The sequence below is a fragment of the Orbicella faveolata genome, unplaced genomic scaffold, assembly GCF_042242905.1.
Source record: "Orbicella faveolata isolate gen_17 unplaced genomic scaffold, um_ofav_v1 contig_34, whole genome shotgun sequence".
In the NCBI taxonomy this organism is placed as follows: Eukaryota; Metazoa; Cnidaria; class Anthozoa; order Scleractinia; family Merulinidae; genus Orbicella; species Orbicella faveolata.
The window spans coordinates 33,883,552-33,903,727 of record NW_028301563.1 but is presented as its reverse complement, the minus strand read 5'-3'; the positions used below and the strand labels follow the sequence as shown (position 1 = coordinate 33,903,727).

At 38.8% G+C, this 20,176-nt stretch overlaps 1 protein-coding gene, 1 long non-coding RNA gene and 1 pseudogene across 3 annotated transcripts; all 3 read right to left on the bottom strand.

Annotated features, from left to right (window-relative positions):
• Positions 1-841: 841 nt before the first annotated feature.
• On the bottom strand, positions 842-10,804 carry LOC110049141 (thioredoxin reductase 2, mitochondrial-like; annotated as a pseudogene). Its single transcript, XR_016201380.1, has 18 exons — positions 10,562-10,804; positions 9,721-9,786; positions 9,492-9,548; positions 9,120-9,214; positions 8,661-8,710; positions 8,500-8,574; positions 8,049-8,127; positions 7,440-7,502; positions 7,251-7,321; positions 6,952-6,971; positions 6,494-6,585; positions 5,843-6,017; positions 4,979-5,115; positions 4,206-4,301; positions 3,910-4,002; positions 3,709-3,780; positions 3,534-3,631; positions 842-1,902 (listed from the first exon to the last, which is right to left on the bottom strand). The product of XR_016201380.1 is annotated as a thioredoxin reductase 2, mitochondrial-like (transcript).
• Positions 10,805-10,990: 186 nt separating this feature from the next.
• Positions 10,991-13,091, bottom strand: LOC149105908 (uncharacterized). Its single transcript, XR_016201500.1, has 2 exons — positions 12,324-13,091; positions 10,991-11,577 (listed from the first exon to the last, which is right to left on the bottom strand). It is a non-coding gene; the product is annotated as an uncharacterized LOC149105908 (long non-coding RNA).
• A 425-nt stretch (positions 13,092-13,516) lies between these two features.
• Positions 13,517-19,240, bottom strand: LOC110049097 (protein Wnt-8b-like). Its single transcript, XM_020754868.2, has 5 exons — positions 18,575-19,240; positions 17,806-17,842; positions 17,265-17,421; positions 16,357-16,625; positions 13,517-14,987 (listed from the first exon to the last, which is right to left on the bottom strand). Exons 1-5 carry the CDS (start codon positions 18,640-18,642, stop codon positions 14,511-14,513), a joined length of 1,008 nt encoding a protein of 335 aa, XP_020610527.2. The 5' UTR covers positions 18,643-19,240; the 3' UTR covers positions 13,517-14,510.
• Between the last annotated feature and the right edge of the window lie 936 nt (positions 19,241-20,176).

The following is a 20,176-nucleotide window of genomic DNA, read 5'->3' as shown; positions in this document are numbered from 1 at the left end:
TAATAACGAGGTGACCGTAACGCGGGTTTCCACTATACGTGCAATAAACAAAATTGAGTGCTTCACAGCACAAGAAGTTATTTAGGAAGTCATCACTCCCACGATTTTCACCTAACGTAGAAGCATATTAATGACATGAGTTAACTGGCAACTCGTTCTAAGGGGATATAATTCATGGTAGGCCACCCATATAGTCTCCCTGCAGTTTGCTTCTATTTACTGCCGTTTACTTGCGGTTAGCATTTAAATATTGTGTTTACTTGCAGTTGGCATTTATTTACTACTGTCTGCTTGCGGTTAACATTTAATTACTGCTGTTTGCTTGTGGTTAGCATTTAAGGAGTAAAGGGAAAGGCGTTTATATGTGACCTACCATGAATTATCTGCCGTTCTAAAAGGAAAACGGATGTCTGTCTTTTCTACCATGCTTCATCTCCAAATATGGTCAGTTCAGTTTAGCGCAGAGGAATCGGCCATTTCCGAGTTAGTTGTGCCTCAAAACGAGTCCTGTTTCAAAACGAGTCCTGGTACAAAACCTTTCGTATGAAAATGAGTTTGATTTGCATAAAAATGAACTAGTAGGGGGAAGCCATTCTCCTATGGTTTCGCAGAAGACTCTTTTTGACACAGAAAAAATCCAACTCGGAAATGGCCTCTAAAACACGAAGTTAGTCAAATTCACACTGAGAAAGTTGCAAGCCAAATTTAAACATCACCAAAACCTAATGTAAAAACTTGCCACTTCTTAAGCCAACTGCCTGACACCGAAAAATTACAAAAACTTCCCCCTCTCGAAAACAGGTCCCCAAAACCTCAAACGCAGAGAGTACAAACTACGGTGTATTTCCAATTCAACTTTATTTTTGTTACAAAATTAGTCACGAAACACGAAACAGTCAATAGCTGCCTTGCATGAAAACTACAATTCAAGTTAGCATTTATCTTCACCATTACAATATTCTGTTGCTTATTTGTTCTTTTGTCTTTTCACAGTAGACAGCATTCTACTGAATAAAAAAAATTTACTTGTCGTTGATTCGGAAAGGTTCTCTTGTGATACACAATTTCAAAACCTTTCGTCATAAATACAAGCTCTCCTCTTGCAGGGATAAAAATTGTTTCTGCTCTCACTTTGCTCCCGGAAGAACCCACCACAACTTGACACGTATTTTTTACTACATCTTACTCGCGATAAAGAAAGAAGCACATTTTCTGGCCCATGTCTGTTCAAACTTGTTCCAGGGAAGTCTTCTCTTTAAACGCAAAGCATCCTGAGGACGAGGTTAGCTTTTACTGACCTCGATCCCAGGCTCTCTCTTCTTTATCTCCTTTGTCCTTGAAGGTTGAAATTAAAGGTTGAAGGGAAGGCAAAGGAGAGAGAGGCTGGGATCGAGGTTGGACTTTCCAATCAAAGATTTGAAAACTGGGCAGCGGTTTTCCCTAGCAGACGTCGCTTAGCATCATGACGTCAAAGCGAGACTACTTGTTAGTCATACTATGCTCTGAATGGATAATAACATTTGGCAAATCTCCGGCACACTAATGAAAATTTACAAAATACGCGCTTATTTCTCGCTGGATAACAGAAGAGATGAATGCCACGTCAAATGGGTCCGTGTGACGATAAAATACTCGCGTATGAAATAAATACATTTGCCACGAAAAACTGAAACGGTTGACAGCTAATTAATTACGCTGCGTGTACAAGAAATCATAGCGCACTGCAAGGAAATGTGGGAATTTTCCGGGTCGCAGTTGTTAGTGAGAGCAAATTATCCTCAGCAGCCCGTCACAGTGGGATCATCACCAGACCTCTTGGTGATATGCATCTTAACCACCTCTTCTGCGCATGTCGGGTGTATGCCAACAGTTGAGGATAGATTGGTGTAAGTTAGACCACACCTTATAAACAAAGAACGAATACAGCAAGGAAAAAAAGTATAAGAATACATTAAAACTGAAAAATGTCAGTGTCACGAAGTCAGGAAAAGTTCACAAAAAATGTTATGTTGAACAGATAACCAATATTGTCTTGATACATCTCAAAATTATCAAACCGTAGAGTGCGACTACTAGATTTTGTACGCTTTTCAACGGTTCGATTTAATTGTCGCAAAATGAGTTTTCAAGCTAAATTTTTCGAGAGAGATTTATAATTATGACTAGATTTTTATAAATTATTGCATGCTCGTTTGTACTCTATACTTTTAATTACTAGGGTATCTAAAAGATAGTAATGCTGCGGCACATTCTGTTGTCGGTGACATATTTTATGCCGTGATTAATCTATCTGCGCGTTTCAAGACTTAAATTAACTGTTATTTCTCAAAGTAGTGTCAAATCGTGGTTTCAATTAAAATCTGTCCTTGTATGCATCAACTTCATGCATGATGGCGCATCGATGGCGAGGTGTGACAAAGGATCGAGACAAAAAAGCACATTGTGATCTGAGGTATGTTTGGACATAAAATGATACACATCAACCTCCCCTTTACCAGATCGCGAAAATCGAAAGATGTGGAAATTGTAGGAGCAGAAATCTAACTTATAAATTCTGTACTGGTACGCATTAAATATCTCTAGAACTTGACAAACTGTGTCGAGAACGTGTTCATCGCGATGTGTGAAAATGCTCAAGCTTTAGCTTAAATTCATGTTTCGATGAAAAGGAATAGATTGCAGCATATATGAAATCAGCGTGTTCCACGGTTTTCGTTTGTTTTAATTATTCTACAGGCTTTAGTAACGACGATTTCTCTTCATTTAAGAATTCGACGAAGGAGGCGAGACTGCTGAGAAATGACATACTAAGATTAAGATGTCACAATTAATCGTCCAGATTTACAAACTTTCAAATACCGCATAGCAAGATTTGTAAAAGTCAAGCACGATCTTCTTCACATCGCTTTACAGGTAAATCAGAGCAAACTTTCTCAGTGGAATCCACGCGAAAAAGGACGACGGCTCGACGAGTATGACATCCTCTTGTTGTTCGAGGCGCAATGCACTCCGGTAAAAGTGACGCAGTGCAGTCTGGTTAACTGCAATGCATTCTGGTAAAAAGTGCTGAATTCGAGAATTCGTACCCCCTTCTATATATCCTTCTTAAATCCTGATTATGTTGCTGCTCGCTCGCTACGCTCGCTCCGCAGCAATAATTCGCCATCAAGGACTGAATCTCTGAGAGTGTATATAACACAGCGGAGTCGATAGTGCTAAATGCTGTCACGTCAAACAGACCGTTACTTGCCGTCAATTGAAGCTACCAGTCGATTGTTCTCAGTTTACGTTTTGATTGGTTAGTTTTCTTCTAGGAGGCTCAGCTCGAGTAGTCGCACTGCACGGATTGAGAATTTGGGATATGTCGAGACAATATTCGTTATGTATTCAACATAACATTTCTTGTGAACTTTCTTGTGAACTTTCTTGTGAACTTATTATTAAGATAGAAACTAGTACACAGTTACTCGAATTCCACGCTTAAAGCGATCATCAGACTGTTGAATCATCAGATTATTAAAAGCTATATGTACCTCATGGCGGCAGCAAAACCCTGAATAACTTCTCCAGCATTAGGCCCAAGAAAATGCAGACCTAAAACTTCCTGCTCGCCTTCCCGCAAACAAACGGCCTGTAAACACAGGAGAAAAAAAATCAAGTTAAATTCACGTTGTTTTGAATTCCACTTGAGAAAGTTAAGCTTCTCACCTTCATGTAACACTGCTCGACGTGTCTCTCGGGCACGGTAAATTCAAGAGGTTTGTAAAAGGCGTGGTATACCTGAAGAACGAGTAGAGATATGCAAACGTCAGCTCTCCGCCAGATAGCTTAATGATAGCTAAGTCTTCACGATCGAGCTCAACTTCTTTCCATTCCCCTTTTCTTTGTAGCGAAGTAAACTAAACTGACCTCAATGTTGTCTTCTCCATAGGACTCAATGGCTTTCTCCTCTGACAGTCCAACTGTTCCAAACTCTAACGGTGTAAACACTGTGGTGGCTACCTGCAGGTTTGAAAAGTTCCAGCATATAATTGTTATTAGTTTTACCGTTAGACTTCAAAGTACACACAAGATGGTATGCATGTGTTAAAACAGATTATGGAATTACCGAGTTAAAACAGAGAATGGTATGACTGTATTCGAACGGAGTATGGTATGAATGTGGTCAAGCCCGTAAAATAGAGCATGGTAATCCTGTGACCTACCTTGCTGTAGTCCATCGTGACGTCAGACCCTCCAAACAGCCTATCAGCGAGCAGCTTGCCGGCCCTGATAGCCACAGGCGTCAACTCTGGACGGTGCTATCAGCGACGCAAGTATGACAAGTAACACATCAACTGCTGATTACTGAGCGAAAATCACTTTTAGTTTTACTAGCGCAAACAGTCGGGGGGAAAGGGATGCTTGAACGAAAATTGTCCACAATCTTTGTAGATTAGGGTTCAGGGCCTGGGTCACTGGGTTGTTTGTGTTCTAGGGTGATACACTTTACTCTCAAAGTGCCTCTCTCCACACAGGTGTATAAATGGGTACCGACGAATTTATTGCCACGGGCCAACCCTCCGATGGACTAGCATTTCATTGAAAGGCGGCGGGGGGGGGGGGGGTGGGGGGTGCAAGGGAAGGAAGAAGAAATACTGCTAGTTGATGCTAGGGCCGTCTGCCGCAGGTGGATTCAAACAATCAGCAACTTGGGCAAATCAAACTTAACTCTACTGGTAGATGATTGAGCAAATATACCACCGTGGCGGATTTAGAAAGTCAACCGTTCGAGCGATAGCTCTTCCTCCAAGACAAAAGCAATTTATTTAAACAGGTGGTTATTAAACATAAGCTTGCAAGTTTGCTATGGCTTCATCGATTTCAAGTCGATAAATAAATAAGTGATTTACCTGAATGCCTACGTAGCAAACCCGTTTCTTTGAAAAGTAATCGTTTGGAAATCTAACTGAATATAGTACAGCTATCATATTTTTACCTCAAGGACGTCACCAATTGCATAAATGTGTGAAGCTGTGGTTTGTTCATTGTTGTTTCCCAATATTTTCTTGGTTTGCGGATGCACTTGTACTCCGGCACTTTCAAGATTCAACTGAGACGTTTCAGGGTCTCTACCTGAAGTTAAAAGCTCCTTCTTAGTTACTTGATTCTACCCAAGTATAGCAGCTAAAACTGGGAAATTGTTGTCTAGTGTAGTATTTAGATTATTTCTAGTAATGAAAAAGCATGACTCAATAGAAAGACCATTGGTCGACAAATGACAATGGCTTACTAGGTAGCACTGAGGCTGAACAAACGTAAGGTGGCTCAAAACAGTTTCCAGCACTTTCAAAGACTTGATTTTGATGTGCTATTACAACCACGCTTTATCATGCTGCAATCATGATGTCAAAAAGCTGCCCAATCACCGGTGAACACGTTATTATCATTTTCGTGACACAACAGGTTACCATAACAACAGTATATCCTGCTAAAAATCCCTTAATTTTACCTTTAAGGGTTTATAATTCAAAAAAGGCACAGTGAAACTCTTTTTTTTTATTATCGATTTTAATAAGTAGGATAAGATGCAACATTTGAGAAAGTTTGAAAAATTCTCTACATGGGGTTCAGAGCCACTTTAAATTTTCGACAATTTTAGAGTTTCCTATGTGCGCAAATACATTTGATTGAAACACTTGTCCACTGTAACAGAAATTTGAACAAGTTTAAATTATGAGAGAGAGTACAAAAAGTCCATGGGAACACATCAAAGTTAGTGGGCAAACTAGAGTGAATCTTTTCAACTCTCGTTCTGGTTTACCCTGGTTTTAAAAGAAGTTCATTCCACAGACAGACTTACCAATCGCAAACAAAACAGTTTCAAATGTTTCTTGGTGTGATTCACCCGTCACAGATTCTTTCCATGTTACATGAAGTAGGCCATTGTCAGCTTTGTCTATCCTGACTGGCACACATTGCTTCAGAAATCTTGTTCCATGATTCTCCATGTAATCAGTAGTGAGTTGTGCCATTTGCTGGGGGAACAAAGAATACTGGTTTTGATTCAAATATGAGAGATAAAAAATTCAAGTTTTCTCAAGCACTACTACTAGCCAGGTCTCATTTTGACGCAAAAAAATGTGACAGGAAGTAAATGGAAGGCGTGGAAAAAAAACACATGAAACTGAGGCAATCTCGTTCCTTGAGGCTACAATCCTTGTTACCTGTGCGAAAATGAGCAGGGCTAGGCATGAGACGGAAACTTAGGTACAAGGCCAACATTGATCCCAGGCTCTCTCTCCTTTGCCTCCCTTGTCGTTGGGGCAGAGGAGGGCAAAGGAGAGAGAGCCTGGGATCGTGGTTTCTACAAAGCTCCGGTATTTGCAAGTGTGCACAACATGACACGACACTCCAGACCCTTTATCAGAGATGATGCAAAGATAACTTGAAAATCAAGCTAGGGAAATAAGAATTCCTTTGCTAATCAAAGGAGGCAATAAACCAGTCTGACCTGGTCAAACCCTCTGAGGGGAATGGATCTCATCATCAATGATGTGTCAAATCCAAGACCTGTCAGAAAACCAGCACACTCCAAGGCAACATCTTACATAAAGCATTGTTAAGGAAAATGATAATCTGCTGGACAAGAAGAACATGGAACACAACAGAAGCTACCACAAAATAAAATAAAAATCTAAAATGAATGTACAATGGACCAAATTGTTTTCAAATGAAAGGAAACAGAAACATAATGATTTAAAATTACCTAAAACTGCCAAAAATGAAAGATACCAGTAATACCAATAAAGATTGTCATGACTGCAATAAGATTCTTAGGCCTCACTAAAGGACAAATGTTCTTCAATGGATTACAAATTAAAGTCAATCTTTGCATTGAGTAAAGCACGCTGGAGGTTATAACTAAATAAGACAAAGGTGTTGATGGAAAACAAGACATCAACAGGATACATGAGGCACCAACAACTAACCTGCAAAAATCAAACAAAAAAAATAAGTAACTACATTGTTATCTTGTAAACATACTTGTAACTCACATGCTTTTTTCTGCCAATATGAAATGCGAAGAGAAGAATTTCTAAGGAAACCAAAATTTTAAGTGCTTTAGAGCTTGATATGAAATCCATGCTGTTAGAGCCAATATTATTACAGGCCATTAGTGCACATGTCACGCAAAAAAAACGTATGTGGCAAGTTGCAACGGTCTGGTGTCAGTCTGTTACCAAAACAGATATGCATACCAGACTTACGTTTTCCCTGGGGACTTTTTTAAGGAGAAAATGTCATCACTGCTTATACCATATTCAACTGCACCTGGAACCTACAAAAAGACAAATATGACTGTATGGTCAATTGCATTTTGCCTGTTTACTTTATAGATAAACATGTTAAATCTGTAAGGAAAATCAGATTTCACTCTAGCCATTCGTAAAACTGACCTCTTTAGGAAACCTTGGTCTTCCACCAACAGCTATTACAAAATTTTCAGCTCGCAGAGTTTTCTGAAAAGTCAATAAGTAAAGTCAAGAGCATGTATACAAATTCATTAGTGACCAGCTGGTCAGAAATATTAATGTTCAGGTTTGCTGGTATAGTTCTATAAACAAAACCCTGCAGGCTTCAAACACAATGCATTCATTTCTTGAAGTAATGTGGGCTGTGAGTTGCACACTGTATAATATCAATAAAAGTTTAGCATGGCTAGCCACTTGATTTTAATTTTAGCAGTCCAAATTAAATGCTCCAAGAAATCAACAGTTAGTTTTATCGCAAGGCTTCCCTCTGAAGATATGCTTTGTTACTTTATTGTCTATCGATAAAAGTAGTTGATGATATCAAAACCTAGAGTGTGGCCACTCAAATGGAAGCTACTGAACAATATTTTCATGTGGTACAGTTTGTTATGCTGTAGATAGCTTTTCAATCTGCAAATGAAAGCTATTGTGCGAGCATGTTGCTTATTTCTGCAATAAGTTTCTTTTTAATTTCACACTGTCTGTGGCAGTTAGTCTTTCGAATGGAAGTCTTAATCAGATAAATTCTTGTACCTCAGTACCATTCTTTAACACTGCCTTAATTGTGTGAGAATCCAAAAATGATCCCTTCGCATTAAGATACTCAACCTTTCTGAAAAAGACAGACACCATTACAACCACATTACAATGAAAAACAAAATATCAAAGACACAATAATTCGGCTGCTATAACACTGAGTTCACCATTTCAATCTGGGTATTATTAACTATTTATTAACCAAGAGTAAGGTCTCTACGGGAAAATCTCAAACTGACACCTTGCTGTATTGACCGAGCGATAGCGATAGCAAGGTTTGAGATTTTCCTGTAAAGACCAAATGTAGGAGGTTGATAAGTTGTTTATTATATGGCTTTTTGCTTTAGTTTTGCAGGCCTGCGATCGGCCCGTGGGCATTAGGGTAGAATAATGTCCTACAATTGGCCAATCAGAGCACACATTATATCGATATAATAATGTCACTTACTTGTCATGCAACTGAACTCTGTGGCCCCAATTCAGTGATTTGACATGATTCTGTACAGCCTTCACAAGTGCTTCCCTGTGACGTAAAGGTAAAGCAATTCTGTCAAAATTAAGGAATTCAAGTTCTTTGAGTTAATGCTCATACCAGCTATGGATCCATACCATGAAATGGTTATATTTTCAGGAACATTCCATCCAAAATGTTTTGCATCCTAAATTAAGAGAGAATGCAGATCAGAGGCATTATCATGTGCCAACTTTATGTCAAAGAGTGAAATGAATTTAACATTGAGCCACAGGAGGTACCACTTATCCATTTAAAACAGTAAATCTTTAGAAATGAAGATCAAACATGCAATTCTGCTTATTTTGATAATAACTTTTTATTCTTAAAAGAAGGCATGCGTACAAGAATGGTTGGTTTGCGCTGTGCAAGATCTCTAAATTATTTCTTTCTCTTGAAAGTATAGTAAAAAAGCATTTTGTGATTGAAATAAATTTTATAGAAATTTTATTGATGCTTACATAAAAAAGCAGCTATGTTCTGGCATTCTTTTCAAATTGAACCTGTATTCTTTTACAACTAAAACTGTTGATGAAGTACATTATATATCACTGTACCTTGAATGACTCTCCCAGGAGTGCGGCCTGGTGCATCAGCTTTTTAGGGATACATCCCACATTGACACAGGTTCCACCAAGGCCCCAAATGGAACCTTGAACAACACAATAAAAGATTAGCTGTGCCAGTCAGTAAGAAAACTAATAACTTACTGACAACAGGCCACATGATATACAGACTACCAGGGGTTGCATTGACGTTTTCAGCACAAGGGCAACTGGTTTTCACAGGTACGCAAAACTGCTTGAACTGAACTTCTTTATAAGAAAAACTTTTCTCTAGATGGTCGAACCAGGTGGGCAAAATCATTCTCACAGTGAGTTTACTATCCAGAATTAAACCAAAGTGAAATCTACATTCTTTATCTTTACCTTGTGAGGAGGGAGAGACATAGTCCAAGACTGCAACCTTTTTGCCATACTTAGCGGCTGTAAGAGAAACAATACAACTTGGCATGAGTTATGCCTCATTTACAAGCCAGTTACCACATCAACTAACTTAAACTATGAATAAATTATAAATAATTTAACATAAATCTTTTGCATAAATTAAACAATAAATATTCACTATCAAATTTAATACAAATCAAGCTCTTCGCACCTTCCTTTGAACATGCAAGTCCCCCAGATCCACCACCAATCACAATGAGATCATATTCATGCGAATCTGATAAGATAAAAACATAGCAAGACACAATTACATGTAAATCTGTAGACAAATATGCATTTTATATTGGCTTTCTATCTTCTAAGCTGATTCTCACATCCTATGACAATGGGCTATTTCTAAGTTGTCTTGTGCCTCTGTGTCAAATTAAGTCTTTGTGCAAAACCATTCATATGGAAATGTGTTCCCATTACAGGTTCTTTTTCATGCAAATCAAACTCATTTTCAAATGAAAGGTTTTGCAAGGTAACTCGGAAATGACCTATTTAACAAACTCTGTATTCGAAACATTTGTCAAATAATTGATATCGAAAAATTATCACTGACTTCCAATTTTTCCCAAATTCCCCCTTGGCTCAAAAGAACAATTCCATTTTATGTCCACCCTGACCCCCTTAGGTGAGGTTAATCAAAATCTACCCCTTATGAAAATGAGATAGTTGGCAACATCACGCTCTCTCCATCCCTTCCCCCCACTAGCAGGGATAACCTGATTTTCCTTTACAAGCTCACAAAAAAGGGACTCTTCTACCAAACCCCATCAGACATAAGCCCGTCAAAAAAACCCTTTCGGAGGGAGGTGGGGGGGGGGGGGGGGGGGGAGAATGTACCATGGCTTGAGCAACATTGAAGACGTCATTAAAATGTCAGTTATGTTATAACAAGACTTGGATGGTCAGTCTACTTCTGGATCATATTGCTCCATTACGGTGCATCAATCCTTAATAATTCTAAGCTCTGTGTTAATTTCTAAGTATTCCTGGTCATCCCTTACCTTGTCCGTTGCTCAAACTACGGCTGACATTTTTCACGGGTTGGCGAGTTCTCAGATGTCCTCCGATACGCTTTAGGCGAACAGAATGTCTTATAAAGTTCATGAACGTTTAGATTACCTAGCCCACCTTGGAAAATCTTGAAGATATAGACATAAGAGGACAAAAACTGCTATTACCCTCTGCCAAAGCCCTCTTGCCTCTTCGATTTCTTCTCTAGAGGAAATGCGGGCTCGAAAACTTTACTCGTTCCAGACCCAAACGCTAAGTTTTTGTGGCCGGGCATGGGGAAGGGGGAGTGGCGTGGCGCAGAGTTAGCGCTTTCGTTACGGACTGATCGGGGGGTAGCGGCGGGGGGCGGGGGGGGGGGGGGGAGGAGGGAGAGAAATGGTTTTTAACCAGCTTCACTGAGCATTGTCAACTTTCGATACATCTATTTCCTAAGATATTTATTTGTAAAATTACAAAAGAGTCTTGCTGTTTTTTTGGCTGCCTTTGTGCACACTCTTTGGCAGGTTATAGTTTGAGGCTACTCTTGGTAAACCTCAAAGATAGTTTTAGATAGTGTTAGCACCGTTAATGTTCCCGCAAGCGGAAAATTACAAGCAGAAATTTGTGTCGTAGATTTTGAAGTGTCTGTACAAGTGAAATTCTGGCCACATGTTAATGAAGGGAGATATTCATGACGGATCGCGGTTTATAACTTAGACGTCGGTCTTGTAATTGATTTATTACATGTTCATCATCCAGGAGATTCTTATTTAACACCCTCGCTTTCCGTTGACGCAGTTATGTGCAGCATTGTAGGGAAAATTGATTCCCTTCATGAAGAAATCCGTCAGACTCTTAGTGCAGTCGCAGCAGGCGTTAAATGGCGATACAAGCACGTAGAGGATGGCAGCTATGAAGCCAATAGGCAGAGCGAGAAGCAATAAGATTATCAACCAGATGATGCTCCATAATAAGCTGCATAAAGCGTCCACAATTTTGACCATTCTGTTGTTTTGACCAAAAGGCTCTGTGGAGTTAAAAATTGTATCTAAATATTATCAGATACATGTATATATAATATATATGGGTCATTGAGAAAGCTTGTTCGGTCAAGATGGCTCGGATATTAGCCAAGTTCTTATTTGCGCGTTTACACAAAATGTAGCTTGTTTATGGACCGAGACGGAGTCGAGGATCATAAACACGCATATAAAGAACGAGGCCAATTGACCGAACAAGCTTGGTCAATAAAGGATTTATTATACCGTAAAAGAACGCTATTTTCTTGCAGGACACAGCGGGTAGTCCCGAGCGAGCAAGATTGCGTGTTGATCACGTGGTTCTATCAGACATAGCACGTGATTCACTTCCAAGAAGTGCTGTCTTTGTTAGAAATTTGCGATGAGACTGGGGCGAAAAAAGGTTTTTCATGTTACACCGGTAGAATTGTGATCTACGGCTGCATGTTTGAAAATTTAATGTTAAAAACTTGTACGATTTGACAGATAAGTCATTCTCACCAGGCACCGATCTTTGCGGCTCTATCAAGTGAAGGCACATGAAAGAAAGAGGAACATGTTAAGAAATACTTGAACGCAATTGCCATGAACGCAAAAAGCACCGAATTACCACCAGTTGCGCGGGAAGTTTTTCTAGTGTTTACCTGTTTGCGCTACATGAAACTTGAATGCAAATAAAATGACACTTTTTAAAAAAAACTCAAGTTACTAAACTTGGAAAATTCTTGACAATTTAAAAGAAAAATATACTTACACTCAATTTGTAGTTACCCCCTGTGTCTGGATCCTCTTAAACGAAAACTAATTTATGCAGGATCAAAGAGACAGATCATTTTTAATTTTTAAAGAACGCCTCTTTGCCATGCCAATGAAAATAACTAAGACTTTGACAGATACCTGTTAACGTGTTTTGGTCCTGTTTTGATCATGCATTGTATAACAGTGGATCTCATTTACATATGAGGAAGAACACATGGTAGACAAACAAGAGGGGGATCTTTGTTTACAACATTTGCCTCGTTAGCATAAGAGATTCAGTTTCTGATGCAAGCTACTAAAATATCAGACCTGAATATTAAAATTGCACAGCACGATTAACTGTCCCAAGGAATTTGAGCCCGATGTATTAAATACTTTTTGTGCGACGCGGGTTTAAAAACTCCAAATTTTACAAAGATTTTATGAGCTCATTAGAGCTTTTGCCTCCCAAAAAATTTTGCAGTTTTTGAAAGCCCATTTGTCCTTGAAAATTACACCCACGGAGCCAGACATTTCACGAGATACTAAGTCTCACAAGCTATTTAAATGTTTAGAGTCAATTCGTGTCTAGCGTGATGCCTTCTCTGTGCAAAGTCGTATGCTAGTGAGGAAAAATGTAAACAAAAACGTCAGCAAAGATCGCCCTATTAAGGGGACTAGGAGAGCATCCAATATCTCCAGATGTGAGGCCCTCTTTCGTTTCGAAGACTGAGGACTAATAAAACTCCGTTAACGCAGAGTTTTGCTGTCATCATATCAGGGAGCTTAATTAAGCCTGACGGCGACGGCGAAGCCTTGGACGACGCCTAGTCAAAAATGAATTTATATTTTACCAGCGAAATTCGCGATAGTCTAGATCAGTTCAGTACGCCAATGGCTCTAAAAACATGTTCAGGCTAAATATGTAGTGAAAGCGTTCAATTCCAAATGGAAATGTTAAAAATTTGCCGTGGTAGTTCGCTTTCCTCAGGCTACGCCGAACTTGGTCAGTTCACGTTCTTGTTTTGCAGAGGCTGGCAAAGAAATGTACAAAGATTTATAACGCACGTGCACAGCCATTGTTCCGCTCATTAAACCTTTTTTTGGTGACGTTCTCGTTGCTGTCGTCGTCATGGTTTGCTTAAGCTCCCTTTTAACGCAATGTTCCTCCAGGTTCTCTTATTAATTATCCACCTACAAAAGGCAAGGTTTCTCAACTATGTTCAATGTTTATTAGTTTTAAACAAATTTAACAGAGTCTTCTTTACCTGACATAGAGGATGAATGTGCGATATCGCAGTACCTATACATGGCTTCCATCACTCCATTAAATGAAACTAGATTAAAATAATTTCATACTTTTTCAGCGTCAATTCAGCTTCAAATAGAGCATTTGTAAATCAGCATGCATCTAATTAGCGACACAGCTCGAACGTTAAACCAAACTTAGCCTATATATATACATATGAAGATAACTTTTACAACTGAAAAGCATCTTTTTACGAGCACAATTAATAGACCGTTTTCGTATTCTCGGTATTGGACTGGAACTAGCTTGCAACTGAGGCTAATACGGGTATTCCCTCGCATGAGCCTCCATTGCAAGCTAGTTCCAGTCCAATACCGAGAATACGAAAATGGCCGGTTGAGAAACTGTTTGCGGCTCCCTCTTGACTGAATACCTAACTGCCACCATGACAAATAATCAACATGTATACAATATTTCCGAGTAATATTCTTGGCTATCCTATCATAGCATGCGTTCAACCACTGATATTTCGTTGTTTTTTGTTTTTTTGTTTTTTTGTTTTCATTTTGCAGAGAAATTTCAGTTTTCCCCTCGTCAATTTTTATCTTTTAAAAAGCGTTATTTTTTTCTCACTTCATACCCTCACTAAGACTGCTTTTTAGTCTTTTAATTTCAATTAGGAATGTTTTACATTTATAATACATTTAAAGGAGGGGTACTTATTCCAGAAAAGACGCTACATCTAGAGTAGTTAAATCGAAAAAGTAAGGCAATTTCCATTCTAAACCCGTGCTGACGGATTTTTTCGCGGGATGAAAGAATTCGCAGCGCGGTGACTATGTGACGGAAGCCGTACATTTTGGCGGGAAAACATCATTGGATAAAAGACCCTGAATATCGTAGCAATCTGATTGGTCGAATCTTCCCTTGAGGCTTTGCGTCATGCGCAGTAAGTTACCTTCTTGTGCATGTTGTCACCGAAAACTTCTTAGGACAGATCTGGCATTTGACGCTACAGCACCAAACAAACTTACAGTTACATTTAACTTGTTTGAAAAGTTCAACTGTTTGATGCCTCATTTTACAAGAGTTACACAGAGATCTGCACTTGGTCGTGGACACTTCGTCATCCCGACATGTCCTTCCCACCATTCCTGGAGATCCCACACTGTCGTTCCTGACGCAGTAGTCTGGGGACGAGTCAAGGTAGACCAGCTTTTTCTCCTTGCTAGACACAGCTCTTGGTGGCTTTTTAACTCTCTCTTGCAGTATGTTGTTTTGAAATGATACCCGTGCAGCTTTATAGTAGATCTCCTTCAGTTTGGATCCCACCAGGGTGAAAGGCGCCAGCCGCTTCCAGCAAGTTATCAAATTACAACTCCCGGTGACGCCATGGCATTTGCACTCTCTGTTCAGACTCGCGCGAACAACCTGTTTGTAATAAATAAGTTTTCTTAGTGCGAGGAAAGTGTGTGAAAGTTTTTGAATGGAATCCAGAAGATTTCAATTGAGCGGGAATAAACCTATATTAGTTTATTCACTTTTCTATCGCTCGTAATTACAGTTTTGAGATTATGACATATATAAACGAGAGCTAATCAACCTCTTTTTACTTGCTTTGGGCTTTCGAAATAATGTGGTTCAGTTTTTTTCACTCTAGTTACTTTTTAACTGAGATTCAGGCTCTAGTCATTAGTGGAGCAGGAACGGCGCAGTGGCGAGACCGCTCGCCTCCCGCCAATGTGGTCGGGATTCGATTCCGGCCTGGTAGCATACGTAAGTTGGTTTTGTTGTTAGTGCTCGCCTTGCTCCGATGGTTTTTCTCTGATTCTCCGGTTTTCCTCCCTCCGCAAAAATCAACATATCCTAATCCCAATCCGACCCGAATAGGGGATCCACATGAAAACCAAGTAAGGCTGATGTGTCTTCCTCTCTAATCTCTATTTATTAACTTATATGCGCAGAAAAAAGCCAACTATAATAATAATAATAATAATAATAGATTTGTATTGCGCCATATCCAGGGCTCATGGCGCTTTACAGTAAAAAATGTTATTAAAAATAAAATTTACATTAAAAATTTACATCAGTGATAAAAAATTACTAACAAATAAAATAGCTAAGCTGTAAAAATGAAAGTAAAACTAGGAATCATTAAAACCTTTAAATAAAAACTGACTAACTTAACTAAGTGACTGACTAACTAACTAGCTAAACTATCTAATCTACTAATTAACTAACTAACCAAAAGTCTAGTTATAAAATTTGTTAAAAAGATATGTCTTTATACAAGTCTTAAAATCTGATAGCGAGCCGCTCCCTCTTATATTGTTCGGAAGAGAGTTCCATAGGCTAGGTGCTACAAAAGAGAAACACCTATGACCATAGCCTATTAACTTGACAGGTGGTACTTTCAAGAGGTTTTTGGAGGAGGATCGAAGATTTCTGCTTGGTACATAAGGCTCTAGCAGTTCAGTAATGTAATTAGGGGCCTGGCCGTTGAGCGCGGGGAGCTCAGTCACGTTATTTTCAGTAATTTTTGGCCACGTACAAAATTACCTTCAAACTGAAAGAACCCTGAAAATAGTAGTTTACTGAGAAAGCGAAAAACACAAGCACAAAGAAACGAGGATGTTTAAGGATGGAGAAGATTAACACGGATTACTAATGACGAAGATGCGCAAATTGTATTAATTATGTTGGGACGTCGCTTTTTTAAGTGTTCATGCATCCTTGTCCCCAGATCTAGAGAACGTTTTTTTTTGTCGAGAATGACATTCATGTTATTCTGTCACCTCACCTTTCTTCCCACTTCATTGTTGTGCAAGTTAAAAGCCGTTCGAGCGTCATTGCCCTTCTCCAGTCTGTCTATAAAGCGCTTGGTCTCCTTTTCTCCATATCGTACGTTATCACTGCATCCGCCCCATTGCCAATCGTCTTTGCTTTTTCGCTGTTTCCTGACCTCGGCGCACGGACATCCGGGAATGTTGCCCCGTCGGCAATGGTGCGTGATCTCGTGTGTAATGGCGGCAGCGCTAATGGCGTGGATGAAAGCTGTTTCACGAGTGGCTACAACGAATCAACACCATAGGAAGTTAGAATTCAGAAGAATTGACTCGAAATGACAAAATTTAGTTGTTGTAACTTTTTCGAAGCTTTTCAGGGAATACAGGGTTGTTTGTCAGCGTTCACGATAGCTCGTGAAATATAATTTTGTTAAGCAAACAAGATGATCTCATTATAGCAGCTCATTAGTATACACTTAGAAACTTCTTAGCTAATTAACGCCTTATAAGTATGTCTTAAGCGCATCTAAGCCTTCTCAGAATTACAGCGAAGAGCAGAAAAGATGAAATGGAAAAACACTTTGAAATTCCCTGTCTTTTTTAGTCTTTCAGCGCATTTGAGAAGTTCAGTTTGTCCCGGATTAGTCAATGCTCATTGACTATCTTCGGTGTTATTGTCTTGCAAACGACTTATATAAGTGAACATAAAACAATTAAACAAGTCAGTCTGTTAGTTCTCATTCCAATCTTTTTTAACACTTCTAGAGAACTTGTGCCACAAATGCCAAGACTGTAAGAAGTAAGTTGGAAATTGAAATCGTTGTCTTCGAAGTTTTTACGTTTTTTTTTTTATGTGAGGGATCTAGCGCTTTGACATGGAAGTATGGGACAATAAAGAATTGTTGAAGGACAACGACTTTACCGTGTGGAAGCGTTGTTTTAACAAAAATGGGCAACTCCTTTAAAACATGTTTGTTGTCCAGTGTGCAGTTCCAGATCTCATTTTTGAACTGATTTCGACACTCCTCAAGTCCAAGATGGCCTCCTTTCTTGACGATACCCAACAACAAAGGATAGGACTGCGAAAAAACAAGTCATATAAAGAAACGATCACATTAGTTAATTATCGAATTTGCTGATAACAGGTTTCAGTTTCAGGCTGGGCTAGAAGGCTAGAAAACCTTAATCTGCAGTTCTAACTGGTTAGGTACAACACACGCAACTTAGTTTACAATTAAAGAAGTCAATGAACTAATGAGTCTCGCTTCAGCTAATGTATAAACTAATAAAGTAAATAACTGTTCGTTCACACTCTCGAGAGGTTAATACCGCTAGATTCGCGCCTTTTACAAAAGAAACAACACTGACTGATCAAAAACGCCGACGAATGCATTCTGTAAAAAATTACTTAGAAACTGAAAATCTTGCCGATTAATAGCCGGAATACAAGTGATTTAAAATACCTCTTGTCCGAGAATGCTGTCGATACCACGATCGAATCTGTTGAAAAAATAGCCAGTTAAGAACTGAGATAACAAATTATTTGTTGATCAATCAAGTCCTGCAAGTTAGTCTTGACAACACTTCAGGTCAGATATTGTTCAGTGGCTTTATTGTAAATTTACAGTACTTCAAGGTTATAAATAATAATAATAAAAAAACATTCCCCAACTCAGGTTTTTAGTACTCCAAACATCTCACGAATCCACTTAGGTATAAATGGCGGTTCCAATCAAACTAATGGCTGTGACTTTAATAGAAAACACCCTTTACTCTTGGACAGTCTGTCTCTTAGGGTCAACTCGATTTTGTGGCTTACACACGAATCGTAATTAACAGGCATTCCCGAAGGTTCTTATGCAGACATCTGACTCGCGGAGTGAAGCAAAATTCGCTTTGAATTGAGCAAGTTGTTTTCTCTTTTGAACATAGAAGCTAGTGGCAAGACTAAGTTAACAATTTCTGCAATCTTGTCTGTCCGTCTTGAAATCTTCGAGTGTGACGAACCATACACGATCGATATTTTCAGTTAAACATAGTTGATAAAAAATCTTTCACCGTAAAACCGTACGTTTACAGGCTTTCTTATAAGAAGGGCAAATCAATTCTTCCAATGTTACTCTTTGCGGACGGTTCTCTTAAGCTAAAAGGACGTTTCTTCCTCGGTTGGTCGCGTCAATCACGCTTGAAAAATCGCTTGAATTAATCTTCAAATCAAAATTTGCAACTTACCTGGTTCTGCAGGATCCTTCATTCACCAAAACTGCAAGAATAAACGAAAATACCGTGCACGATTTCATAGTCGGTGCTTACAAGAACTCGGAACAGCCTGTGTGAGTTAAGATCAATAGAATACCGAAGCTCCTGTGTTCTTTTAGAATATCGGGCTGGTAAAAACAAATAAACTCATTAACAAAGCATTCAAACAAAGGCAAGGATCCCTATTATGCAAAATTTCTCAAGTGGGCGGAGGTGCGACTTCGTCGGCATGGACATAAGAGTCGCAGATTTTTTTTTTACACAGCTCAATGAAACAATAGTGTTGTTATCTCATTATAATTCATTAAATCTATGATAATCTTCCGACAATTCAGACGTTATTTTCCAAATGCTTGTGTGCGTTTAAAAACGTGTGATGCTTCAGCATTGAAGAGAATTTTACACGTGTTTTTAAAATTCAATTAAGGTGATCAATAACATGCCGCCGAACTGCCTTGCTAACATAAAACCTACACAGAAATGTTATGTTAATCGTTATGGCGACCTTAAACTGCTTTTAAGAAAGGAAACTGAACGTTGTCGAGGAAAAGGTTGTTGTTATTCATCGTGGTAGATGCAATAATAAAGTGTATTATCGTTTGTCTCACGATGTAGTCACTTGAGATGTGACTACATCGTGAGACAAACGATAATACACTTTATTAAACTGAACGTTTATAAAATCTATTGTCAACCTGTAGCCGGGTAAGATGAAACTCTGAGATTTAACAGCCGCACATAGCGACACAAAAAATTGCTGTTATACGCTGAAAATTTGAACAGAGCGAAAATTTCGGATCCCATTGTAAAATTTGTTTATAGAATATAGCAAAGGCAACATCTTCGACATCTTTTATCTGTTCTCTTTTTTTTTTGTCGGTGTTCGGTGAAGTCAAAAGGGATAACCTAAACAATAAAGTTAGCGTTTTACCTCGTTGTAGATCAATTAAGACAACATCGCATATCAGCTTTGCGCTTGGTGTGAAATTGAGAGAATCTTCAATGTTTGATGTCGATGAAAGCGAAACAAGTCTCTCCTTGAAGAAAACCGTCGTCCGGGCCTGAATATGTACCATTAACATAACAGGCTAGTTGGAAAAACATATTTCTCGATTCTCAAACTGAGGTTTGCACGACTAATCCTTTGATACTAAAAGTTCTCCGAAGGAATTTAAAAGATTTTAGTTTAAGATAAATTATACCTTGATTCCTTTGTTTCTTTATTATAACAATTTAATTTAATTTGCTCGCCCTCAGCTCCTAAAAGATTGATATTTTTGTTCGAAAAAAAATCGAACAATCAAAACGGAAGGAAGTGATTCCTCCACTTCAAACGAATAACGCGTCACTCCTAAAATTTATAGGAGCCCCACTTCGGATACAATGAAGTGACGCTAAATTGTTATGGTATAAGAGAGGTCATTTCTGCTGTCGAGAATAATCCTAGACTGAACTCGAAAAATTCCCTTTTGATGATGTAATTTTATAGAGAACTGTGTAACGTAAACCTCTGATTGGTTATTATTTGCGCGCGAATCTTCAAAAGCGAGTAACATCGAACAAATCAAAGATAGG